The 24,312-nt window shown below is 40.8% G+C and overlaps 1 protein-coding gene across 1 annotated transcript in view; it reads right to left on the bottom strand.

Annotated features, from left to right (window-relative positions):
- TMPRSS15 (transmembrane serine protease 15) overlaps nt 1–24,312 on the bottom strand; it is a 90,361-nt gene that overhangs the window by 9,346 nt on the left and 56,703 nt on the right. Inside the window, exons 14-21 of the mRNA XM_048838360.2 lie at nt 23,747–23,836; nt 22,234–22,359; nt 21,611–21,751; nt 19,547–19,657; nt 16,563–16,695; nt 6,520–6,615; nt 1,890–1,939; nt 1,383–1,557 (exon numbers count right to left, since the gene is read on the bottom strand). Of these exons, the coding sequence (XP_048694317.2) occupies nt 1,383–1,557; nt 1,890–1,939; nt 6,520–6,615; nt 16,563–16,695; nt 19,547–19,657; nt 21,611–21,751; nt 22,234–22,359; nt 23,747–23,836 (922 nt within the window). The remainder of the gene's footprint in view (nt 1–1,382; nt 1,558–1,889; nt 1,940–6,519; nt 6,616–16,562; nt 16,696–19,546; nt 19,658–21,610; nt 21,752–22,233; nt 22,360–23,746; nt 23,837–24,312) is intronic.

Below are 24,312 nucleotides of genomic sequence, written 5' to 3'. Positions count from 1 at the left end.
GCAATACTAAATTTACCTTTATGAGATAAGATGTCATTCTTTACTCTCACACCATTGGGAAAGCTCTGAGTGAGTAATGAAGACACCCAACTAATTACGGATAAACTGCAAATGCTTGATGAGGTATCATATATTTAATGTATACTACCTTCCATTTTCAAAAAAGTGTCTCTTGATTTCAGTGACCCCTTACTGGAGTCATTGAAATGTGGGGCTACTAAAAACTCCAGGAGCTGTGAGCTGGACTCCATCTCTTATTAGGTGAATGAATAATTCAGTACATAATAATTAAATGATGAGCTGGGTTGTTAACTATACCTATCACTAATTTCAGGATTTTCCCTAGTCTGGTGCAGACTTCAGTGGTCATGTCATTTTTATAAAACTGGGTCCCTGCTGTATATAAGTTTTCACCACAATATTATACATTGGGGGATGGGAGAGAGAGAAAGAGAGATTACGTGTTTGAAAAATCCTACAGAACTGTCTCAAGTCCCCTACATTAATTTTTCCTCATACTTTCTATTGACTCTGGCTATTCTCCATTTGAACAGTTTTGTTATTGGGTATGATTTTCAAATACCTAATCTGAATCATTTATCTGATGGGCCTTCAGACCACTGAATAATTCTTTTTCAGCTTTGAAAATAAACAATTAATTTGGCAAAACAACATTATTCTAGCATGAAAAAGTCATTTTACTGAGGCAAAAATAACAGAATATTATTAAAACCATAAATGTAAGCCCTGATTCCGTAGTCAGATCCATCAGAACATTACAATATAGGATTGGACGTACCTCCTGGTCAATGAGTTCAGTTCCCTGCTATCAAAGGCAACCACATCTATTCTCTTTCATAGGATACATAAGGGGAGATCCCTGTGAATATGTGGTTCCTATTGACTTCAGTGGGACTTTATGGGTTTGTTTACATATGGGTTTACATATGGGACTTTATGGGTTTGTTGGTACCTGCGGTACCAAGTCACAGAGCCCATGTCAGCAGGGCCCAGGTTGAGGGTCTAAAAATTTCAGTGCAGACTTTCAGGCTTGGGCTGGAGCCTAGGCTCTGAGACCTTCTCCCCTTGCGGGGTCTCAGAGTTTGTGCTACAGCCCAAGGCTGAATGCCTGCATTGAAATTTTATAGCCCCGCAGCCTGAGCCCTGTGAGTCCAAGTGAGCAGACCAATGCCGCAGGTCTTTTATCACAGTGTAGACATACCCTATGTGGCTAGCAGTGTTGCCCCATGCGTATCTGATTGACAGGTCAGGGCCATTCCGTAACCCAGCTTTATGAATGAGCATCTTTCCATCATTATACATGAACATTTGGGAGTGCCAACATGGTATATGTATTAACTTAAGGAGAAAGTAAACATTACCCATATACACAGTGCGCTGCTGAGACTAGCCATTCATCACTGATGAGGGAAGCTCCACATATAGGTTTTTCATTAAAAAACAGTGAGACTACCCAAGGCCAAGCTCCTTCTTTGGCATCACTTCCACCTACAATCCTTGCACTGATCTCCTGAGTTATGAGTCGTTTTCCACAAGCTGAAATTTGAAAGGGGAGGGGAGATCTGAAATTAATTTATGCCGTATTTCAAGATGTGCCCAAGATACAAAGTTCCAGTCTGGAACAGGATCTGATCTTCCCTAAAGTTCAGGAGGGTGGGAGGGTGGGAGGAGGGGGTGGTGGATATCTTCTTTTTGTTTGCACCCGTTGTATGCAAACAACTGAACATAGTACATGTTCCTGCTTCATGGTTTATATGAAAATACAGTTTATATTTCACTGCCAAAATCTTTCAAACAATATACATGAAGTTTATGGACCTAACAATTTTATTTTTGAAGTGGAAGTTTCTTATGAAACACTTACTTACGTTTATTGTTGCATTGTAGATAAATCACCAGATTACTGAGACACTGTTTGCTAGAATGAAAGCACAGTTGTTAAAAACACAGGTATCTGCATGCCAGGTGACATTACATGAATATGTTTAAGTGCAGTTTAGAATCACTACAAAACTTCTTTTGTTTTGTTTCCTTATTCTAAAGTAAAACCATGGTGTTAATATGCAGTAATTTGCCTGTACTGCCCAATGCTTAAATGGATATTGCACATATAATTTCTCCTTTGCTGTACATTTGATTAAAAACAGCGTATTATAGAAATAAAAGTAGCTTAATCTTTAGGGGGGGAATGTCATCTGCTAAAATTCTGAATCCAATACAAACTGAATTCACTATGGATTTTTTGCTGCCTTCTTAGGTGTTTTCAGGAACTTGCCACTAGAGATCAGTGTAACCAAAGAATTAAAAAAATATATATATTAGTCTGATATCAGTTTAGCTTTCATGGAGATAACACTGCACTGTAGAATATATATAGACACATATAAAGGCTTAGGAATTATTTAGAAGAGACATAAAGCCAGAAGCCTGAAGAGCACAAGGCCACAGATCAAAACTACTCAAGCATTTCTGACACCCAGAGGTTTTAAGATTATCTTCATAGCTTGTAATGAATCTGAACACTGGGGACAGTGCCTGTGCCACCAATTAAATTTGATATATACAAAAATATACCGGGAAAGAATATCACTGGAGGACTAGTTTAATGCACAGTTTGTTTTTAAATGTATACAGAGTAATATAGCATGATTGTATAAATGTAGCTATCAACATTTCCCTATTATACAATAACATACACTCTCATATTGTAATCCAGAATCACTGTATAGTTTTCACATTGCAAATATCTCCTATTTTCAGTCTTACATATAACCCCAAGGATGTGGTTTACACCATTGAAGCCAAATTCTTCAGTCTTTACTCAAACTCCCATTGAAAACTCATAAGCCCTTGTAAACCAGCTGTACATTGGGCCATCTGGCAGGGAGGATGAATAACATGGCACAGAAAAGGGTTGGGCAGCGAACACACCGGCTCCCAGCAGGATTGCACAGTAACTGGGAACTTTTGCATAGGAGCTCCATCTCCACCAAACTGCCTTACATGGATTCCATGGAGCTGCAGAGGGTGCAGGAACTCCTTATGCAGGTCCAGCGGGAGGTGGGATAGAACGTTAGCTCATCTGGACAGGGCCCATGCCTTCTATGATGGTGATACAACATCTAGCATCTCCCACTCTTTAATCTATAGCAGGGAGCTATGGGTAGGAGTGGCAACTCACTGAGGTATTTCTTACACTGCTGACACCCTCTGTTTGCCATGATCAGAGGGACTTCAAGCTAGTGGGCCTCCACCTTTACTTCATGTTGGAGCTGTCAGTCTGGAGACTGGCTTTGGACTGTTCATCCCATTTGTCATTCCTATTGATGCCAGCTGGGTAGCTGAGGAGGATCCATTCCCCTTAGAGCTGGATGAAAATTTTCAGTTGAATGGTTTATTAGCCGAAATATGCAGTTTGGACCAGCCTGAAAGTATTCCTGATTTTGAAACAAATTTGCCAAATGCTTTTGGCCAAAACAATGATTTGGGATTTGGTGCGATTCGCAAAATGGACAGAGAGAAGGTGGTGCCACCACCCTAATAACTTTTAGCCAGTGTTTAAGGCATTCAACTGAATCCAATTGCCCCACCGTACCTGATGTGGAGAAGGGATTTGAACTTGGGTCTCCCACATTGCAGAAAAGTGCCCTAACCAATAGAACAGCCTCAATAGGAGAGACTGAAACAGCCCCACGGAGGCATACGCTACAGTCCAGTGGCTAGGGTTACACTCCTGCAATGTTGGAGAGCTGCGTTCAAATCTCTTTTTTACATCCGGCAGAGGGGGAGAATGAACCTGGGTCTCCCACATCCTGTGTAAGCACCCTAATCACTGGGATAAAGGTTATAAGATAGGCAGCACCAGCTCTTTCCCTTCCCCTCATTCCCACATTTGGTGAATCTAGCCGTTCATTTCCTTTGCTATTATTTTTAAAAGCATCTGGAAAGGAAACAATACATTTTATTTTGGGTCAAATGAAATGTTCTGTTTGATACAAAATGAAACATCTCTTGACATTTTCAATTTGCCAAAATTTTTCAGAATTTTTATTTTGGTTTGATTCAAACCAAAATTGTTTTTCAATGTTTCAGAGCTGCCAATGAGCCAGAAAAATCAATTATTTGCCCAGTTCTAATCCCCCTCCTCTCCCATTGAAATGTCAGGGAGGCCTGGTGCATGCTGACTGCTTCCCCTGCGTGACCTCCAAAAGGCCCACTTGTCACACTGTATATAGAAGCTGGGCTGGCAGCAACTCCTGCGGTGGTGGTGGATGACTTTGATGGCTGCTTGCACCATTCCTCCTGCCCTCCCGGTGCTCCAGCTGGGCAGTGGGGGAAGCCCCTGAACCCTGACCCAGCTTCCCACCAGGAGTTTGTGGGGGGGCAAGCCCCCATGCCCCTACCCCATTTCCCTGGTAGGAGCACTGGGGGAGGGGGAACTGCAGGAGGAAGGGGGTGGAGAGGGGCCCCCCACTTGCTCTGACCCAGGGCCCCCCAAATCTCTAACCCATCTCTGGCTGTGGAGCCTGCCATGTCACAGAGCTGCTTCGTGTTAAGCCCCACCAATGCTTCTAGGGCTAGGGTCTGGCCCAATGCAAATGTTATCCTTCTGTCAGTAAATAAATTCCCTGTGTGTCCCGGATGTGAACAGTGGTTTCATCTCTGGGTCATATTTTACTATCCTTAATCAGTCAAAACTCCTGCGACCTTCAAAGGGAGTTTTGACTGAGTAAGGACTAAATGCAGTGTGGGATCTGGCCTTCATGTATTGATTATCAGTTGACTTTTATTATTGTTAGTTTATTTTACTAAAAGAAAAACACTGTCTAATCGTCCTCTCATTCTGTAACATTACGACTTCTGTGAAACTACATGAGGGTATAATGGTATCACCACAATACAGTGACCCTTATCAGGAGTTCAGATGATAAACAGAAAAGAAATCTCTTTCTGCAGTAGGAATGCAGTTAAGATGAACGGTCTTCTTCCTTTTCCTCTTGTTCTCCTCATTCTTTAGTGTCTAACTGATAGTAATAGAAGACACCTTTAAATCATAGGCTGCTCTTTAAGATCTCTCATGGCAATGCTTGTTTAGACATACATTTTATTAAAAAAAGAAAAATAGCTTTTAATGATCCTCCATTACTCTAAGATGTTTTTTTTCCCCCACCACCAGTGAGACTGATAAATATTTGGTATTAACAGAATAGAATTAGAACAGAAAATGTATCAATCAGCTCCCAGCAGGGAAAAAGAAAACTCTGCAGCAAATTAAATATTCTCTATAGCTTTACTACTGTGCAATATAGCTCATAAGTGAAGCCTACAAGACTATTGATGCATCCATCTTCAATCCAGTCTAAGCAACTGAGCAATTATATGGTGATTTTCTGTGTCAGTGCATCCATCAAGGTTCCAGGAAAATGTAACTGTTAATGTGATAGGACTACTAAGCTTTCTTAGCTCCTTTAAGGCATTGTTTTAACTGAGGTGTGAACTGTCTTGCTAGTCAATGGCAAGCACCTCTCCTTTTATAGGTGTGCCTAAAGCACGGGCACCTCTTGTGAACATAATTCTTTAAAACCATTAAATTCAGGGTCTAGAGTCAAGAAAAGCTCCCAGTTATTCCAAACCCATAGGAATCCTTCAAAGTCACATCAGATACGATATAAGGTAAAAGAGATTAGGGGCTAGGATATGATTCTGAACAGCTCCTCGCTTAATGAGCTGATTTCCGTAAGAAAGATATGGAGACAAAGCCAGAAGCACTATACACGCCTCATTTTATTTTTGTTACTACCACTTGCCTTAAAACATAGCCAACCAGGAAGAGAAGGACATGCTTTTTTTTTTTTCTAGCTGGCTATTACATTTGTATTGCTCTCTGTTCTTGTTATGGACTGGTCACAAATCACCAGTTTTCAGTATTTTCCTAACATTTTATATTTAATATGAGAAGCAGTGTGGGCTACAAAATAGGACACTGGACTGGGTTAACAGATCTGGGTTCTTCTATTCTTGCTATCAATCTGAGTGATGATATTGGCCAAGTCACTTCACTTCTCTGGACCCCTTATTCTCCATCTGTAAAATGGGGTTAATGATACTTAATGTAAAAACTTTGAGATCTACGGATACAAATGCTATGCAAGAATAGTACTATTTATTACTGTAATCACAGTAGTACCTAGATGCCCTAACCAAGATTGTAACATACAAACAGATAGAGACAGTCCCTGCCCCAAAAGCTTACAATACACAACACATGGCAGGGGAAACAGAGACATGAAATGACTTGCCCCAGGTCACACACAAAGTCAGTGGCAGAGATGGAACAGAATCTAGGTCTCCTGGCTCCCAGGGCAGTGCCTTATATACTAGACCACATTGGATTTCAACTAAAGTAAAGTAGAACAAGACATTTATTATTATATTTATTTTTATTTACCACTATAATCAATTTGCTCCTTAATGTGAGAAAGATGCATTGATGCCTACCTTGGTGTAAGTATTAGGCTCTGGTTAGCTGCTTTGGTGATTTTTACAAATGGCCCATTTCCAGTGGATAACATCGCTGATGATGTAGACATATTTCTAGGAAGAGGGAAAAAAATGAGACATTTTTAAGATACTCATTGTGTTTCTCTGACTGAATAACATTTTAAAAATGATTATGCCTGGTAGTACTGGTTCCTAGAATAGTGGGTATTTATTCAAAGATTTTTTGAGGTTTGAAATCTAAAGGAAAAAGAACAGAAACAATGCCACCACTCAAAGGTACTGCACTACCATTTTTAAAAGATAGAGAGTTAAATTTTATTATGCAATGTTCAACAATAGTCAATTGAAACTTGTGTACTACAGTTCTGTACTTTGGGGGGAAACAGTATTATGTACACTGGGCTTTACAGAACAAATAGAGGTGCATTCTCTATGGAGAAGAGTTTAAAGTCAAAGGCCTTGATGGAGCTATTTGTGAAATAAGATATTACTTAATGTGAAAATGGCAGAGCCTAGCGCTAAATTAAGAACAGAAAAGACAACTACCCAGAGGGACAGCAATGGACAAGAACAAGTATAATATGATTGTCAAGTTACTTGGGAGGCTACTGTGTATATCTTGGTGGTTAGAACTTTTTTTCTAAAAAAACCTCAGTGTTTTTAAACCTGACTTCAGAATGGCATACAAAAACCTAGCCAGCTTGAGAATTTCAGCTGAGCAGAAAATAAATGCATTTATCCTCCGTTGACTCACACTTTGTTTAATTATCACATCTGTGCAATGTCAGAATAATATACGGCCATTCTAATATGGGAGCATCTTACATGCACTTTGCACTGGGATAAGTGGCTGCCCAAGACGCAAGGCAGTGGTGAAGCAATTCTACAGTACTTATGTATGCAGTTGGGAGAGAACTATAACTAACTCCCCGCAAACTAATGGTAAATTCTGATCTGAACTTCTGCATCCTGAGCCAGTTTCTTTAATGAGCTGAACCAGAACCCAGTGGGTGTGATTCTCCACTGTCACATCAGTTCCATGCCAGTTGCACGTTATTGAATTTAACGGAGCCAGGCTAGTGTAAAAGTGGTATTGGGCTGTGAACACTAAACCCCCTACATTTGGCAGAAGGTTAACTCTGGATTCAATTCAAGAGGCAATCTTAGTAACATGGGTCTGTTCATAGTTACAAGTCCATTCAAACCAACTTGCCTAAAAAGCAATCTGGAAAGGGAATACACCCTTATTACACACCCAATGTTCAGTACAATACAGTACAGTAGCATTGTTTCAGATTGTTTTACTGTAATGACATATTCATGTACCTGAAAAATTCCATCCTAGCAGTTACTTGGCCTCACAGGCATTTGCAGGAACATAATAATGAATTATACCAAAATACACTGAATCAAAATTCTTCCCTGATTTACACTCTGTGCAACCTCCCTGACATCTTCAGCTTTCTCGAGAACTGGGGAATTTCTCTAATGGCTAGTAATAGGGGAGGGATAAGCTGGTTCCAGTGGCACAGATCTTCTGGCGGAAACTTCAACATCCTCTCTTTAAGGGTTCGATTAAACTGCTCTACTAACCCATCAGTCTGCAGGTGATACACGGACATTTGGAGCTTTTTCATTCGTAACAGGTCACAGACCTGTTGGAACAGTTGTGAGGTGAAATTGGTACCTTGGTCTGTCAGGACATCCTGGGGGGAGACACCCAGGGAAAGATTCTGTAACCACAGTTTTTGCTGTGACTTTCTGGAGGGGGATTGCCTCCTCAAACCAGGTGGTGTAGTTGAGGATTGTCAGGATATATTGGAACCCCATGACTTTCTTCAGGAGGGGTCCTACCAGGTCCATTGTGACTCTCTCATAGGGGGTGTCGATCACTGGCAGGGGAACAAGGGAAGCCTTCAGTACCCCTCATGGGGCTGTGAGTTGACACGCTGGACAGAAGTCACAAACAACCCTTTACCTCCTGGTGTACCCTGGGCCAGAAGAACCATATCAGGATCTGGGCTAAGGTCTTCTCATGCCCCAGATGTCCCGCCGTGGGAATGATGTGGGAAAGCTGCCAGGTGGCCTGACAGTGGCATCGGGGGACTACCAGCTGGGTCTGGATGTCCTGGGTCTGGGAGTCATGATCGACTCGCTAGAGGCAGTTGCCAGTCAACTAGAAGCGGCGATACTGCATTTCCTGGGGGATGGGTTCCATAATCTTCCCATCAACATGAGCCAACTGCTCATAGGCCCATCTGAGGTTTGGGTCCTCCCACTAATCATGGTTAAAGTCTGCGTCTAAACCAGGGGGTTCATCATGAGTGGGAGGCCTGCGATCACCCCCTTCATCAAGAAGGTCCTGGTCAGCCTTGAGGTATTGCTGGTTGCTTGGGTTGAGGTTCCTGGGTGCCCAGTCTGTCCCTTCCAGGACCTCTCCCACAAAGATGCCCTGGGGCTGTTGGGACTCGAGGGTCATGGTGTGCAGGACCCCCAAGAAGCTGCTCCAGTCTCGACCTAAGATGATGGGCTAGGCCAGCCTTGGTGACAGATCCACTATCATAATCCTCATATCCCCCCTCACAGTCAAGGTGACCCAGGCCTGAGGATAGCGATCTGTGTAACCCTGCCAACAGCAGCAGCATACTACGTGTCTGGGGGCTTCACAAGGTCCTGACATACCAGAGTCTGTCCACAGAGTTCATGAGGGTGGAGATCCAAATTCCGTCCACGTCTAACAGGGTCATCACTTGGCCCTGGGGGCTGCTTACATGCCCAAGATTCCCTGGTCCAGACTCAGCTGAAACTGAGGAAGGCCTCCAGGTCACCTTTGGGACCCATTTTTGTCAGGCTCCCAAGCACCATGGGGTTAGTCGGGGTCACTGCTCCCCCAGGATTGGAGCTGCTGGGTGTCAGTACCAACACAGCCAGCTGCTGCAAGCACTGCCATTCTTGGTGCTGGTGTTGGACCCCCAGCTCTTGAATCAGTTGCTGTTGCAGGCATTGCTGCTGCTGCTCAAGCTGCACCACATGCTTCTGCTGTTGGCACTTGGTGAGCCACTCTGTGAGCTTCTTGACCTCCATCCTTCCTGGTTGGAAGGTTCCCCGTTCTATCATCCGGCACATGGGGGGGATTTGATATGCTGCTTTTCTGGGCTTGTCCCCTTGTTTCAGGGGTGGGATGATGCCTGAATTCTCCAACAATTGTAGTGGTCCCTCACTCTGCCTCACTACAGGCAGACAGTAATCAATAGTCTATGGGGGAAGCTCTTGCCCTCTGGGAAGGGCCAGGCACAAACAGTCTTTAGCCTACAGCCTCCTGCCTGGGATAGACCGCAAGTAACAGTTTATAAGGGTCTCTGGCCCTCTGGCCAGGGTAGAGCACAGATAGTCTTTAGTGCAGGCCTCTGGGTCTAGAATTAGTTTGCAGCCACCCTGGGTGTGAGAAGGCAGTGTCTCATGATCCTTTTGAATACACATTTTAAATCTGATTGGTTGAAAGAGATCCTGTAACAGGGCAAAAACCTGCAATCCTTTCTAACTCAAACTCCCACTGACCTCTGACTATCTACTCAGTGCTTTTCTTCTCCTACATTTCTTGCTCTTTTCTCAGCAAAGTGAGAACTAACTATTTCTACCTCTTGCTCCTCTATTTGACTAATGCAATGCTGTCCGGATTACTGTTCTAGATTTCTCTCAATTTTTCTCTAGTCTTTGACACCTCCTCAAGATAATAGTTCCCTCACTTCCTGAAAGCAAGTTTAACGTGCTTCTCTGAGTTAACCCTCAAGAGTTTCTCTTGATTTATCAAATTACAGCAAGTTAGTTGACTAAAGGTTCTTAGATATCTTGTTGGAAGACATAAAACTGCAAATTCCAAGAATTTATGCGTGACACATGAGATGTGTACTGGATTGTAATCTGTTGAATAAAACACCACCTCATTAAAAATCAATGAATAGCTTTTGTATTCTTTCTTCCTTTTCAGTAAAGATAAAAGGAAATCAAGTGCCTTTATTGGAAAGCTATTATTGTAATAACATGTTTCATTCAGTAGAGCCAGGATTTCAGTTATATAGCAACATTATTTCCATTATGCAAGAGAACATATACATGGTGATGCTGGTCATGTGTGCCCTGAAAGGATTCAGGGAACTGTTCTGATGAGATTCTTCTATTGTTCTGTCACATACTGATCAACAGTTGGAAACAGAGAAAAATATGATTTAAAATGAAGGAAAAAGCCATAAGCTTTTAGAAATATGTCTGCTCTTACCTTTGCTAATCCAAACTCCTTTCTTGTATGATTTAATTTCTCAACATAATGGGCTGAATCTTAAAATCTGGATTTGGGATTTAATATTGGAACCTCAATTGATGAAAGCAGTTTATTGGAAGTTTCCCAAACTGTGATTAAATGCTTACAGTCAAAGAAAGGAAGTCCAGGGTGCTTACTGGGACTTGGGAGATCCTGGTACAATTTCCTGCTTTTGCACAGACTTCCTGTGTAACCCTGGGCAAGTTGCCTTAGTTCCCCACCTTTAAAATGGGGAAAATAGCACATCCCTATCTTACAGGGCTCCCCAAACTCCTTCACTTATTAACAGTGGAGATACTGGCTCAGAAGATATTATCAGGTCCTTAGGGACCTGAATTCTTTCCGTACTGACAGTATCAAGGATTGGGACAAGTGGGAAACCGTGGACAATGGCTTTAGTACAATGCAGCTGGCACCAAGCACTTGGCATGGGATTCCCTTGGTACCATAGATAGGTGAGCAGTCTTTCTGGTTATTGGTAGTGAGTGTTGTTCAGGGATGGACTTGGTTTTTTCAAGCCTGTCTCTGCTCCTCTGGGTATGGGTATCTGAACTCTGTACTGAGTCTGTCTTAGATGACTGATTCCTCTTTGCCTTTGCTGTACTGGCCTCACTCAGATCTTGCACAGAACACCTCTCAGGACTTGATGTCTCCGTAGTCTTCTTGTGAGGTGGTGACTGATAACTTCTTGGAGACTTCCTCCTCACATACTTTTGCTTAGAGGCAGATGTAGATGAGGACTTCGGCACCATAAATGTACTCTGTGTCATGGTACTGCCTACCTCTCTGCTGGTCTCTGGTGACTCAGATATTGATGCGGATGGGGCACTAGCTGTACTGGGAGGTCTATGTACAGTGGGGACTCTCTCCCAGATCTGAAGCTGGATGTAAATCTTGCTCCATCATAAGGAGTTTAAACTTAATTTCTCTGTTTTTGGGGGATCTCCCTTTGAAGGAAGTACAGATCCTCCACTTGCTGGGGATATGAGACAGCAGAGGTACTGGGAGAGTCTTTCACTTGTTGGAATAACCTCACGACAGAAGAGGCACCTCTTGAATCCTGGCAAATCCCAGACATTCCCGAGAAAACCTAATGAAAATTTAACCCCTAGAAAGGGAAATCTCCTAACTATGTAACTATCTCTATGAATAAAAAGTTTTTTTTAAGAAAGAAAAGAAAAAACAAAAAGGAACAATTGTTCTAGCAACTATAACACTATAAGGTAAGGAATTACAAGGAATCTGAGAAAAAGCTAAATATTAGAGAACAGGCACGCAGTTGACTACATCTTGGGCCAAAGGTGGTTGAGAAGGAACTGCATGGGGCATGAGGATGTGTGGGGTGCATGAGTGTACCAAATTGGCATTACTACCAAAAATCTCTGATCAAAGGGACAGGGTGCAAGCGCACTGAAGTGGAGCATCCGCAGAGGCGCTATTCGAAGAAGAACTAACAAATAAGAATCTTAACATGATGGGGTTTGTTTTAAGATAAGTTTGCTGTGAAACTGTATGCCTAATATGCATATACAATTATTATATTTGCATTCATCAATCAGGTAATTGCACATGCAAATTGCCATCATGATTTGTACATCCAGATACCTGATGTGTACACAAATGCAGTGATTGTTCAGGCAAAAACAACAGATTTCCTCAGCTAATGATGAAAAATAAGACCCTGAATATTTTCTTTAAGGGCTCCTGATTAGATTGATTTCCGTAGTTTCCTTATTTATCACAAAGGAACATTAGGCTGTACTCTTGTCAGATCTTACAAGCTAAGATTTCACTTAGTAGTTAGATGAGTGACATCCATTGAAAACCAGCCTGCTACAAGAAATAGTGCTGGTTATTCAGTGATGTGCCAATGATGTCACTAGAATTGCTCCCAGTGTAAGTGAGGCTAAAATACGGCCCATAAAACTGCACTGTAAATGTTGAAAGTCTAAAAGAGCAATGCTCTCAGCGTTCCCTCCCCACTCTGAACTCTAGGGTACAGATGTGGGGGACCTGCATGAAAGACCCACTAAGCTTATCTCTACCAGCTTAGATTAAAAACTTCCCCAAGGCACAAATCCTTCCTTGTCCTAGGATGGTATTGCTGCCACCACCAAGTGAGTTAGACAAAGATTTAGGAAAAGGACCACTTGGAGTTCCTGTTTCCCCAAAATATCCCCCAAGCCTCTTCACCCCCTTTCCTGGGGAGGCTTGAGAGTAAACAAGGTGAGCACAGACCAGACCCTTGGGTTTTTAGGACACTAAAAATCCCAATCAGATTCTGAAAAACAGAAATTTATTACAAAGAAAAAAGTAAAAGAAGCACCTCTGTAAAATCAGGATGGAAGGTAATTTTACAGGGCAATAAGATTTAAAAACACAGAGGATTCCCCTCTAGGCAAAACTTTAAAGTTACAAAAAACAGGAATAAACCTTCCTCTTAGCATAGGGAAAATTCACAAGCTAAAACAAAAGATAGTCTAACGCATTTCCTTGCTATTACTTACTATTTCTGTAATTTTAGATGTATCATTCAGTAGGAGCTGGATTACTTGCTTGGTCTCTCTCTTTGTCTTGGAGAGAACAACAAAGAGCCCAAACACCCCGCCCCCCACCAAGATTTGAAAGTATCTTCTTTCCCCATTGGTCCTTCTGGTCAGGTGCCAACAAGGTTAATGGAACTGATTAACCCTTTAAAGGTAAAGGAGGGATTTTATGGTACCCTTAGCTGTATGTTTATGACAAATGCATTCAGGATCTTACCACACAGAGAATCTCAGGTACCACTGATTTAAGCCATATTTAATTTTAGAGTCACTGGGCTATATAGGCCAAATTTTGTTTGTGTCTCCATTTTATGGCAGCAGCACTGAACAGATCCTCTTCTTGGATGAAATGAAGAAAAGGAGAACATAGGCCATGAATTATGATAGACTGTGGAATAGTTTCACTAAGGAAATGGGGGGAATACCCTTTTGTCATAATACGAAACTGGACAAAGTAACAGAAAATATACTAAAGGGAGCAATTTGGCACTGGCAGGAGGATGGACAAAATGACCTAATAGGTCTTATACATCTCCAATTTCTTTGATTTTATTATTCAATCTGCCCAGGCCACTTTACTGAAGTATTTTCCCAGCAGCAGGACCCACACACAGCTTTGACGGGGAGGTCAGAGTTTACCTGAGTTCAGTTTACTATGCTACAGTAGGTCTCTTTAAAGAGTAAGAATAGAGTTCAGGAGACCATCTTCTAACTTCTCAAACAGCAAGGTGACAGAGGAAGTTAATTAAGTCATACATAGAGGGATAAGAAAGCTCAACTTCTTTTCCCTTGTAAGTTTGATGCCAGACAAAAACTGTCCTCAGGTCACTATCAAGGGAGTTGGATGTAAGAACACTCAGGCCTCTGACTTACTCCTCTTTGCGACTGTGGGAAGGCCAGACTTTTCTATTTTCATCGGTGGTTGGTCTTTTTCCTTCAGGCAATAAGTTGATGTGGGAAGAAACCAAATTTCCCTGTGGACCTTGATTGCTGAAGCTTACTCTTTTAAAAGATGTTCCTGCTTTAGAAGAGGAGCTGCTGCTGGCTCCTCTCTTCGCTCCCTGCTGCACTATTGAGTTTACATTTTTATATATCCCCTTTTTTACAATATCTCTTTCAACATTTAAAAATAAGTATTTTATTTCTCTACTGACTGCCTTCTTCCATTTAGGGTATTATTCCCCCTCTTTGTCCCTTATTCCCCAGTTTTTCTAATGTAGCTGAAATTAGCACTGCTTTTCTTGTTCACCTCTGCCAAGTGACAGCCAGAGCCAGATCATATAAACTACATTGTTGCTGTTTCTGTGGGTCATCCCCAGCCAAAACAGTGGCTTTTGCAAAACCTCTCTAGCCATAGGGTGCTTTTTTTTTTGCTTTTTTTTTAAAGTACAATATTAGATACTTCTAGAGCTGGTCAGGTCACAGTACAAATTTTCGTGAAAAATTCTTCACGTTTTCATTACAATTTCCAATTTTGACTTTTTTTTAACAGCTCTATAGCTGATCAAAGTAGGATGAATGTTCACATTTTTTTTCACAAATCATAAAATTTCAAGATGTCTTTATATTTAGAATTTAGAAGCTATTTCCCAGCAGATAAGAGGCCAGATTTCCTGCTGGCACAATGAAGTCAATGGATTTAAATTGGCAAAGAATTTGGCCTTAAACCTCAATCAAATATGATCTGTTTTCAAATGTTCTGAAGAGCTGCCATTACATATCCAAATGACCATAAAGAAGTGCAATGCAGTAAGATGGGCCATTATTGCACAGAACACTGGTATATTACAAATGGACACTGGAGTTTTTGGGGTTCTGTGATAGCTCTTGGGAAGTAAGGAGGATGAAGAGCCAATATTTTGATAATGGGGACTAATATTTTGCCCATCCCTTCGTTACAGAAGATAAGAGAGGAACCTGGAGAAGTAGGGGACAGGATACAACGGCAGGACCCTCCACCACTTGGAGGCCAGGAAGAGGAGTGCTCCCACTCCTGAGTAAGCACTGCAGAAGGATTTGACCTGAGCTAAAAAGCACGGTGCAAATGCCAAGTAATATTATTAGGACTGATCCTTCCCATTTGAAGAAAGACTAATGCTGAAAGAACCTTGGAGAAAGCCTCAAACAAATAAAATGCAATTTAAAAAGAGATTTTAGTGGGTACAGAAGGTAGTGACTTGGAGGACCAACTTAAAAAACTTTATTTTTCAACTTATCAAGTGAAATAAGTTGGAAGTGACTTGAAAGACAAAAATAGAAGCAGGAGTCTTTATTTTTTTCATCTGTGGCTTTCCAGAAAGATCTTAGGAAGATGACTCAATTTTTTCCCTGGCGTTCTTACACATTAAACTGCTTAAAATAAATTTAACCTACCTTTTTTTCAGAGAACTCTTTCTAATGTCTGGCAACATACTACATGAACTCTCATGGGACTTTAGGAAAATTTACCAATACCTATAACATATTTTAAGTTTCTTTGATTAAATATATAAGAGCTGGTTCCTTTTCCCCAGTTGGAAGTGGGCATAAAAATGTTACATTTTTTGACAGATGCAATAAAGAATATTGGAATGATCAAGCCACAGGAGGTTCATTTCAAGAAAGTGCTATATATAATAGTTAGAAACTTTCCCATACCACAGAGATTTGGGCATCAGGCTGGAAATCTCATGAAAAAAAAAGGCTCTCTCATGAGATTTCTGGATTTCCTGGTTTTGGTGAGGTGAGAAACTGACAACATGGAGACAGCCTCTCTGGCAGTATTTTAGTTTTTCCAGCATTTTATATCCAGCTAGAACTTGGAAATCCAAAGGATAGTCTTTTAAATATATATCATTGTCATGCTCCACAGCAGGGATCGGCAACCTTTGGCCCACGGCCCACCAGGGTAAGCCCCCTGGCGAGCCAGGCCAGTATTTTTACCAGCCGCATCCGCAGGTTCGGGTGATCGCAGCTCCCACTGGCTGCGGTTTGCCACTCCAGGACAAAGGGGGCTGCGGAAAGTGGCGCGGGCCATGGGCCAAAGGTTGCCAATCCCTGCTCCACAGATATGTGCATGCTTCCTTTTTTGGACAATCCTGAAGTTGTTCAAACCACCTAGAGAAGAACAAATATGTTTCATATGCAATAGATGCATAAATGAGGTGCTGACAAAGACAACACACAACATTACTTACCCTAGTCCTAGCAGCTGACAAACTTTGTTTAGAATCTGCTCACTCCAGTAATCTGCACATACTGTAGACCAATTATTCTCAATCCTGAACTGTACCAATCCATTGATGCTTAGCGAACCATTAAACAGACGCACTGTGGACCAAAAAACAGACACATGGATTGGCAGCTAGGCTTACAATACTGGAAATATAACAGACAGCAAGCCAGATTCACTAGTGCTGGCAGAAGAAAGTGTAAATTACACAGCCTAGCAGCAATGAGGAACCCTGTGCCGCGGAGGTGACACAACCCAACAGGAAAAAGGGCATGCTACTGCCACTTCCTCTGGCATTTCTGACATGGGACAGAGTTTTAGTTTACAGCCAAGGGAATCTTAGGAATCTTGTCAATGGAAGCTATTGAGTTGATGTGCTGAAGCAGCAAATGCTCCAACCACTCTATCCAAGGCCCCTTCCTGGCCAGTATCATCCCCTTTTTCAAACTATTGTACAATGATTTAGCTACTCAATTTTCATGAAAACCAATTGGAGATTAAGTTAAAACCAGAGCTGACTGAAAACTGGAATTTTCATCCTGTGAGAAATTCTGATATTTCAACATTTGCTTTCATTGTTAATTGGGACTAAAAGTTGTAATGTCAGATTTTTTCACAGAGCAAAAAGTTAAAAAAAATATTCAATCTGGAAATGCTGAAATGCTTCATTTTGGTTTTGTTCAACATGAAACTGCATCTCCATGGGTTGCTGTGGAGGCTCACTGGAGCTGTAATCTGTTTAAGCAACCTTGCCCCTAGTGGAGAAGAACAGCATGAAGACTCCGAACTATGACTCTGGGCAGGCACTGCTGCAGCTCAGGCGATGAAAAATTATTGTCAGCCTGACCTGAAATGAACCATTACATTTCAGTTTTCCCAGTGGAAAAACAAACATTTTTCTCCCCACAAAATCAACATTTTCCGGTGAAAATTTCTGATTGTGTAGAAACCACATTTTCCATTAAAAAAAAAATCTGCTAAATATTCCTGACTGGCTGTATCTAAAACATCACACAGCAGAGCTTTGAGAATGTCTTCTTCAGTATGCAGTTAGTAGAGTATGATCCTTCTGGTATTCATATTGGCGAAATATATCATTGCAAGGCAGAGATGATGTATTGTAACTAGTGACTGGCAAACCTAAAACATCAGGACTCTTGGATAAGCCCAGAAAACATTAGAGGCATCTTCACTGGGAGAGCTCCCTTTCCCTCTCTTCGGTCTCAGTTAGAACTTTCTGCCTTTCTTTTGACTCTCTTCCTCTCTTCCCCTTGAATATCCCCTTGAAATTCTTTATCTTCACATGAACTACAATTCCCTTTCCCCCATCTCCAACAAGCCCCTGTAATCCCTGATTCACGCATGACTCTTAACAGATTCTCCTATTTTGGTAAGGGATGAAGGGAGTTCTGATACTGGGACCCAAACAACTGCTACTCTCAATCTTCAATATATTAATAAGCTTCTCTAGATGAGAAAGGCTTTGGAATATGTTGACTTTTCTATGATCCTCGAGAAGCCCCAGGAACTAGAGTATTTGAAGATGGCAGTTAGTTTAGCTTGATTGCCACAGCTGATGAGATCTTGAAATGGGTTTCAGGAAAATTAGGAAAAATTTTGGGGACTAAATGGGGGCTAGTTGACTTTTCACTTCCTTTTGAGGCTTAGACTGAGGATAAGGCCAGTTCTTGGGGCGGTGGGGAGGGGGGATTGTTTTGTTTTGGTAACAGCTCACTCAGCCTTAGAGGTCTAACTCAATAGAAGGTGTAAAGCAATCTGTGCCAAAAACATCTCTTTGGGATCAAGTACATAATAACAGGACAGGAAATGACTGCTTTATGCATATTTTAAATCTGCAATATAAATGGTTGAAAACCTTTTCCAGCTGTTCTTAGCTACATAATTATGTTCACAGCTTTTCCTGTAGGTGGAGGCTGCAGGTCAGTTTATTTTATGAAATTAGAAAAAAAAAAAGACAACGACATTCTCACACTCAAAAAGAACACAATGAAATAATGGAAAGAGTCAAATTCTGCTTTTGGATGCATGCACACAGTTCTAGTTTAAGTCAATGGGAGCTGCCAGCACATGTCTATGGTCATATCTTGGCCCTAGAAGTCTTCCTTAAACCAACCAAAGGCAACAAAATGTGTATCTGAGTCTAAAAGCCTGCCTTAAGTGTTACCATTTGTGGTCTACAGCACTTTGTCAGAAATATCAATTTAATTTTTTGCCAGACGCAACATGATTTTAACATAGTTTTTGCATATAAATGGTCATTTGGGAGCTATTATTTCCATTTTACGTGAAACAAAACTATGTACTGTGCCTTTAATTTTTTATTATCTTCACTGATGGTAGCATGTCAGGAGCTGTTGCTCTTGTTGTCATGGTAACCTGCACATGTGAGCAGCTGTGAAAAGCAGTCATAATGCTGCTCCAACACCTGTATGAGACAGAGGCTAGGCAAGCTCTGTGGGTCAGGCTTGGGAGCAGAGGTTTACAAGCAGTAATTACGTTGCAGTAACCAGCAGTCAGACTGGTTTTCTTAGAAGAGAAATCTGCCTGCTTACTGTGGTAGAACTAACTGTACAACTGAAAAAGAATATTCTCCTGGCATTTTAAGTAGTCTACACCTTAAAGTGTTGAGGACACTCCCTGCTTTCACAGGGATATTTGCCCATTCAGATGCAATGTCACAGAATGACTCACTTTGTTCTCTCTCTCTGACTTCAAGTCAGACCTTCAGCTTGTGTAATTTGGCACAGCTCCATTGAAGTAAACGGAGCTATGTCAATTTACATCTGCAGAGGTTCTGCCTCTTTACATTTGTTCTTTCTTGAATGGTTGTTTCCTTCAATAAAAAAGTAATAAAATAAAAAGAAAAGAAATTATCATTATTGAAAATACATGTAGTGCTCTTTGGGTAAGAGGAAAACAAACACTTACCACACTCTGCTTCATCAGAGCCATCTTTACACTGCCATTGTTTGTCGCAAAGGTTAGCAAGGGGTATACATTCCCCACTTCCACACTGATAATCATTGGGTCCACAGGGTTCTACAGAAAGATTTGGTCAGTGAAGGAAACAAAACCATAATCAGAGAGTAAGACTAATCACGCAGATCATCCAACCTGACTGAAGGGACAAAACTGTGAATCCAGTGATGAAATGAGCAGGGGCTCTTCACTGGTATCTTATTGTTATGGAAACACATGGGTTTTTAAAATTTATACAAAGAAGTTAAATGGAAACAACTACATGGTAACATCTCTTAGAGTTATTGTTAATACTGTTTAGTTACTGGTGTTCAATTATTAAATACGATACACGTCTGAGGGGTGAGAAAGGAACATGGACCATGGGTGACATTCTGGTCCCACTGAAGTCAATGCCAAAAGTCCCATTGACTTCAATGGATTTAGGACAGTTTTCAAAAGGGACTAGAGATTTTGGGTACTGGGTGCTCTGCGCTTTCCATAAATCAGGCTTCTTTAAGGCATCTCAAAAATTGGGCACCCAAATCCGGAGGCACCCAAAATCATGAGTCACTTTAAAAAAAATTTTGTTTGGGGAGAAGTATTGTGGGGGAATGGAGGGGATAGGAAGAAAGGATGCATGCACCAAGCTAAGTGTAATCTAGTTCAGTCTACTACATAACAGAAAAAGGTTACATTCCTTCAGAATATACAGCACCATTTGTTTTCTCTAGTTAATATAATTTTTTTTAATTGCATTGCTTACAGATTAAATTAGGGAGCAAGGAAATGGAAAAAAATGCCTAGTCTATTGACAAGCGTGTTTACTTCAGTTTACTTTGCCTTTCTGGCTACTGTAGCTGAAATTTTATCTCTCTGTTTAAGGGGAATCCATTGTTTTGTCTTTTGGTAAAATAAGGGATATAATAATCAAGGAGAGTCATACAAACACGTCTGACCTTTGACACAATATTGATTAAAACAATTATACACATTATACACACAATGGGCCAGGTTTCCAAAAGTTCTTTGGATCAGATTTTCAAGTGTTCAGCACCCACAATTAGGGCCAAATTTTCAAAATAGCTCAGCTGCTGCTCACTGCCAAAATCTTTTGAACCACTTTTGGGAAGAGCAGTTATTTGCCCATTCCCAGTAAACAAAAAGACCTGGATTTTTAAAGGCACCTTAAAATATAGATAGGCACCACATAGGATTTTCAAAAGTGCCTAAGCACCAAACTCCCATTGATTTCAATGGAAGTTAGGCACCTAGACACGTTTGAAGTGGCAGTTAGGAGATTTTCAGAAGTCCGTAGGCACCTATTTGCACTGTTAAGCACCTAAATACCTTTCAAAATCTGGCCCATAGTTACTGTGTACTAATCTGTTCTTATTTATCAGGTCCACATTAAATATTTTATAAAAGCTTCCTAAATACAGCCCATGATGCACCAAAATGACTCACAAAGAGCTATTCTGATTATTGGGCATGAACATAATTAATACATGCTGGTAACTTTCCATATATTTATTTTTATTAAAAAAAAATATTGTAAACTTGACAATACTGAGTCAAATTCTGCCCTAAATCCAGTGGTACTGCACAGAGTTCTAGACAGTGCAGAATTTGGCTAAACTTATTATTCTGTTTAAATGATAAAAGAAAAGGAGGACTTGTGGCACCTTAGAGACTAACAAATTTATTTGAGCACAAGCTTTCGTGAGCTACAGCTCACTTCATCAAGTAAAGTGATGCTGTATTTGTGCTCAAATAAATTTGTTAGTCTCTAAGGTGCCACAAGTCCTCCTTTTCTTTTTGCAGATACAGACTAACACGGCTGCTACTCTGAAACCTGTTTAAATGATGTTACAGTGACAACAGCTGTTTATGATCAGATACTCCAAAGTTTAGACTGATGTGCTGCGTGCTGCTTTTGCTGTTCCCAATTTCATATAACTTTTTCTACAATCTTAACTTTGTTAGAGCGTAATTGTGTCTGTTTAAATCCAACAGATAGTGAACTTTACTCACGAGGCATGCCAAGATTATAACCAGAAGTGAAATTTGCAAGAAATCCTTTCTGAGTTCCGAATTTGTCAGTAATGAAGAGCACTGTCATCTGGTTAGTGGTGGAGAAGACATCTGGAACAGGGTTTCGTCCAGTATAGACAGCTATTCTCAAGGAAAAGATAAGTACATTGCAGTGATGTGTTAGATGGATTGTCAGATGTTTTGGGATGCCGTAGGATGAAAGGTATTACATCTTCAAATTGAGAGATAGCAACAGCAACATATGGGTAGTAATTATTTCCCAAGCCTCCCACATCCTTGCAGTATTTATAACAAGGAAGGTAAATTTTCCAAACCTGACACATTAATATAGCAACATAAGCCTTGATCCTGTCAACACTTACACGTGTGCTGAGCTACAATGGGAGTACTCCTGTGTGGAAAGTTAAGCATGTGCATAAGTCTTGACAGGATCACATAATCAGAAGGCATGAGGATATATTTAATTTAACTCCCAAGTATCATGGATCATCCCAAAATACAGATAAAATTAGAGACACCTAATTCCTTTTCCATCATGTTGATCAGATTGCTAAAATTGTCCCTGATTTCATTCATCATATAATTCAATATGTGGTACTTGCCTAAAAACAAGGAATCCGCTCCTCTTCCATCTCTGATTTCAACGACATCATAGATATTTTCCAGCTCAAAATATTGAAAATGAAGCTGAATGTTTTTTCCTTTTCCAGCATTTAAATACCACACACCTAGAAAACAACTCCAATTAAAAACAAATAAAAACAAACAAACAAAAAAAACCCACATGCTTTATATTTACAATAGTATTTGCATTTTGACAGGCCATAAGGAAAAAGATCTTGGGTAAAATTTTCGAAAGCACCTCAGTGATTAAGAAGCCTAAATCCTATTTTCATCAGTTACTAAGGGTCATATTTTTAAAGATATTTAGGGGCCTAATTCCAAATGATCTTTCTTGTCACTTAAATTCGGTGCAATAGTATCAGCATTATTTAATTAAGAGAATCAGATGGCATAGGTCTGGTCATTCCAATTATGCTCCTTCTATGGAAAAAGCCTTTGCAGCTTTGGGTGTATTGAAGGGAAAGATTTGTTTGACAGAAAACAAACGAACAAAAAAAGATTACATGTACTCTTTCTCCACAAAGTGAGAACTCGTGACCAGAATTGCTCAAGGACATATAGAGCAGCATAAGTAGGATGTAACTGGCAATCTTTTTCTGAGAACCATGCAATGCTCAGAACGTCTTGGATCCCATACTAAGACCCAATTCAACAAGGTAATTAAGCCCATACCTAACTTTAACCATGGCCTCACTATCAGTGACCTCAGTGTGACTACTGCACATGCTTAAAGTAAGGCCACGTGATTAAGTATCTTGCGGAATTAGTGTCTGAAAGTAGGATACCATACCTTAATGTGACCAAAAAACCCCAAAACAAAACAGGATTTGATTTCATGTGATTAGCACACCAGAGAATTCACACAGCTCTCCTACAACAACTGAACAAAATTTAAATTTAATTGAAAAGCAACAACAGTGCTTTCTTCTTCACTTCAAGCATCAGCAGCAAATATTGTACATTATCAAAACATCGTGGCCTCATTTTCTTCTGACTTACACCAGTTTTACCTCCATTAACTTCGGTGGAGTAACTCCTGATTTACACCACTGCGAGAGGAGAATCTCCAATCAAAACCACTTACAAAATACACATAAATGTTCTTCCACATAAAATATTTTAAAATTAATTATTTTATAGGAGGTACGATTAAAACGCTGCCTGCAGGCCACATACAGCAAGTTGACAGAGTTCTCCAGTGTGGCCTGTTGCTACCCTCACTGCTTTTAGACAGACTACAAAAATGACAGCTCCCATATTGCTGTGGTGTGTGCACCAGAACTGAGAGTGGATGCAATCTTCTTCACAATTTATCAGCTAGCTAACATCCAGTACCTCAGCCTCCTGGCAAGTTGCCAACACGGCTCTCAATTAACAGTTATCCAATTATACAGCAAGGGTTCTTCTTCCTCATAGCACATAGTTCCTATAATCTATTTCCATTTTTATTGTACTAATCCTCCCCTAAGATCTGGGGGAGAGGAGACTTACAGGAAGCTTTGTGTGGGTAGTTGTTCGGGAAATTTGTAGAGCTGAATGTAGTATTTGGTTCCCAGAGTTCAAATGGTCCCCCACAGTCAGCTAAAAGAGAAAGAGTTTCAGAAATATGTCACCTATTGCCTCTTTGTGCAACCAATTACCTAGAAAGACCATGTTCCAGTCTATAAAATTACAGGTCATACATTTAATGGTCACTTAATGGTATTTCCTTCTGCTTTATAGACCTGGAAAGAACAGCAACATTTTTATAAAGAGAATGAACTTGCATTCAGCTTTACAGTAACAGTATGAAGGTTCAGAGCCAGATGGTGCTATTAATACACAATTGTGAACCACGGGCAGTGAGGAGTCAATCAACCCCAGTGCGACCACTGAGTCTCAGGGAAGCAGAGTATCTAACAGAGCTCCTAGGGAATACAGCAGCTGCTCTTCTCCTTAAGAAGATATAATATGCACTACTGTCCAGAGCCAGTCAGCTCTGCTGGCTGATGCAGATCTGGGCAGTACTGCGCTTCCATCAAAAGCCTTTTTGTAGATTCTGTTGCTTATGTGCTTCT

This window comes from Caretta caretta, chromosome 1 (assembly GCF_965140235.1).
Source record: "Caretta caretta isolate rCarCar2 chromosome 1, rCarCar1.hap1, whole genome shotgun sequence".
NCBI classification, from domain to species: domain Eukaryota; kingdom Metazoa; phylum Chordata; order Testudines; family Cheloniidae; genus Caretta; species Caretta caretta.
This window is presented reverse-complemented; position numbering and strand designations above follow the sequence as displayed.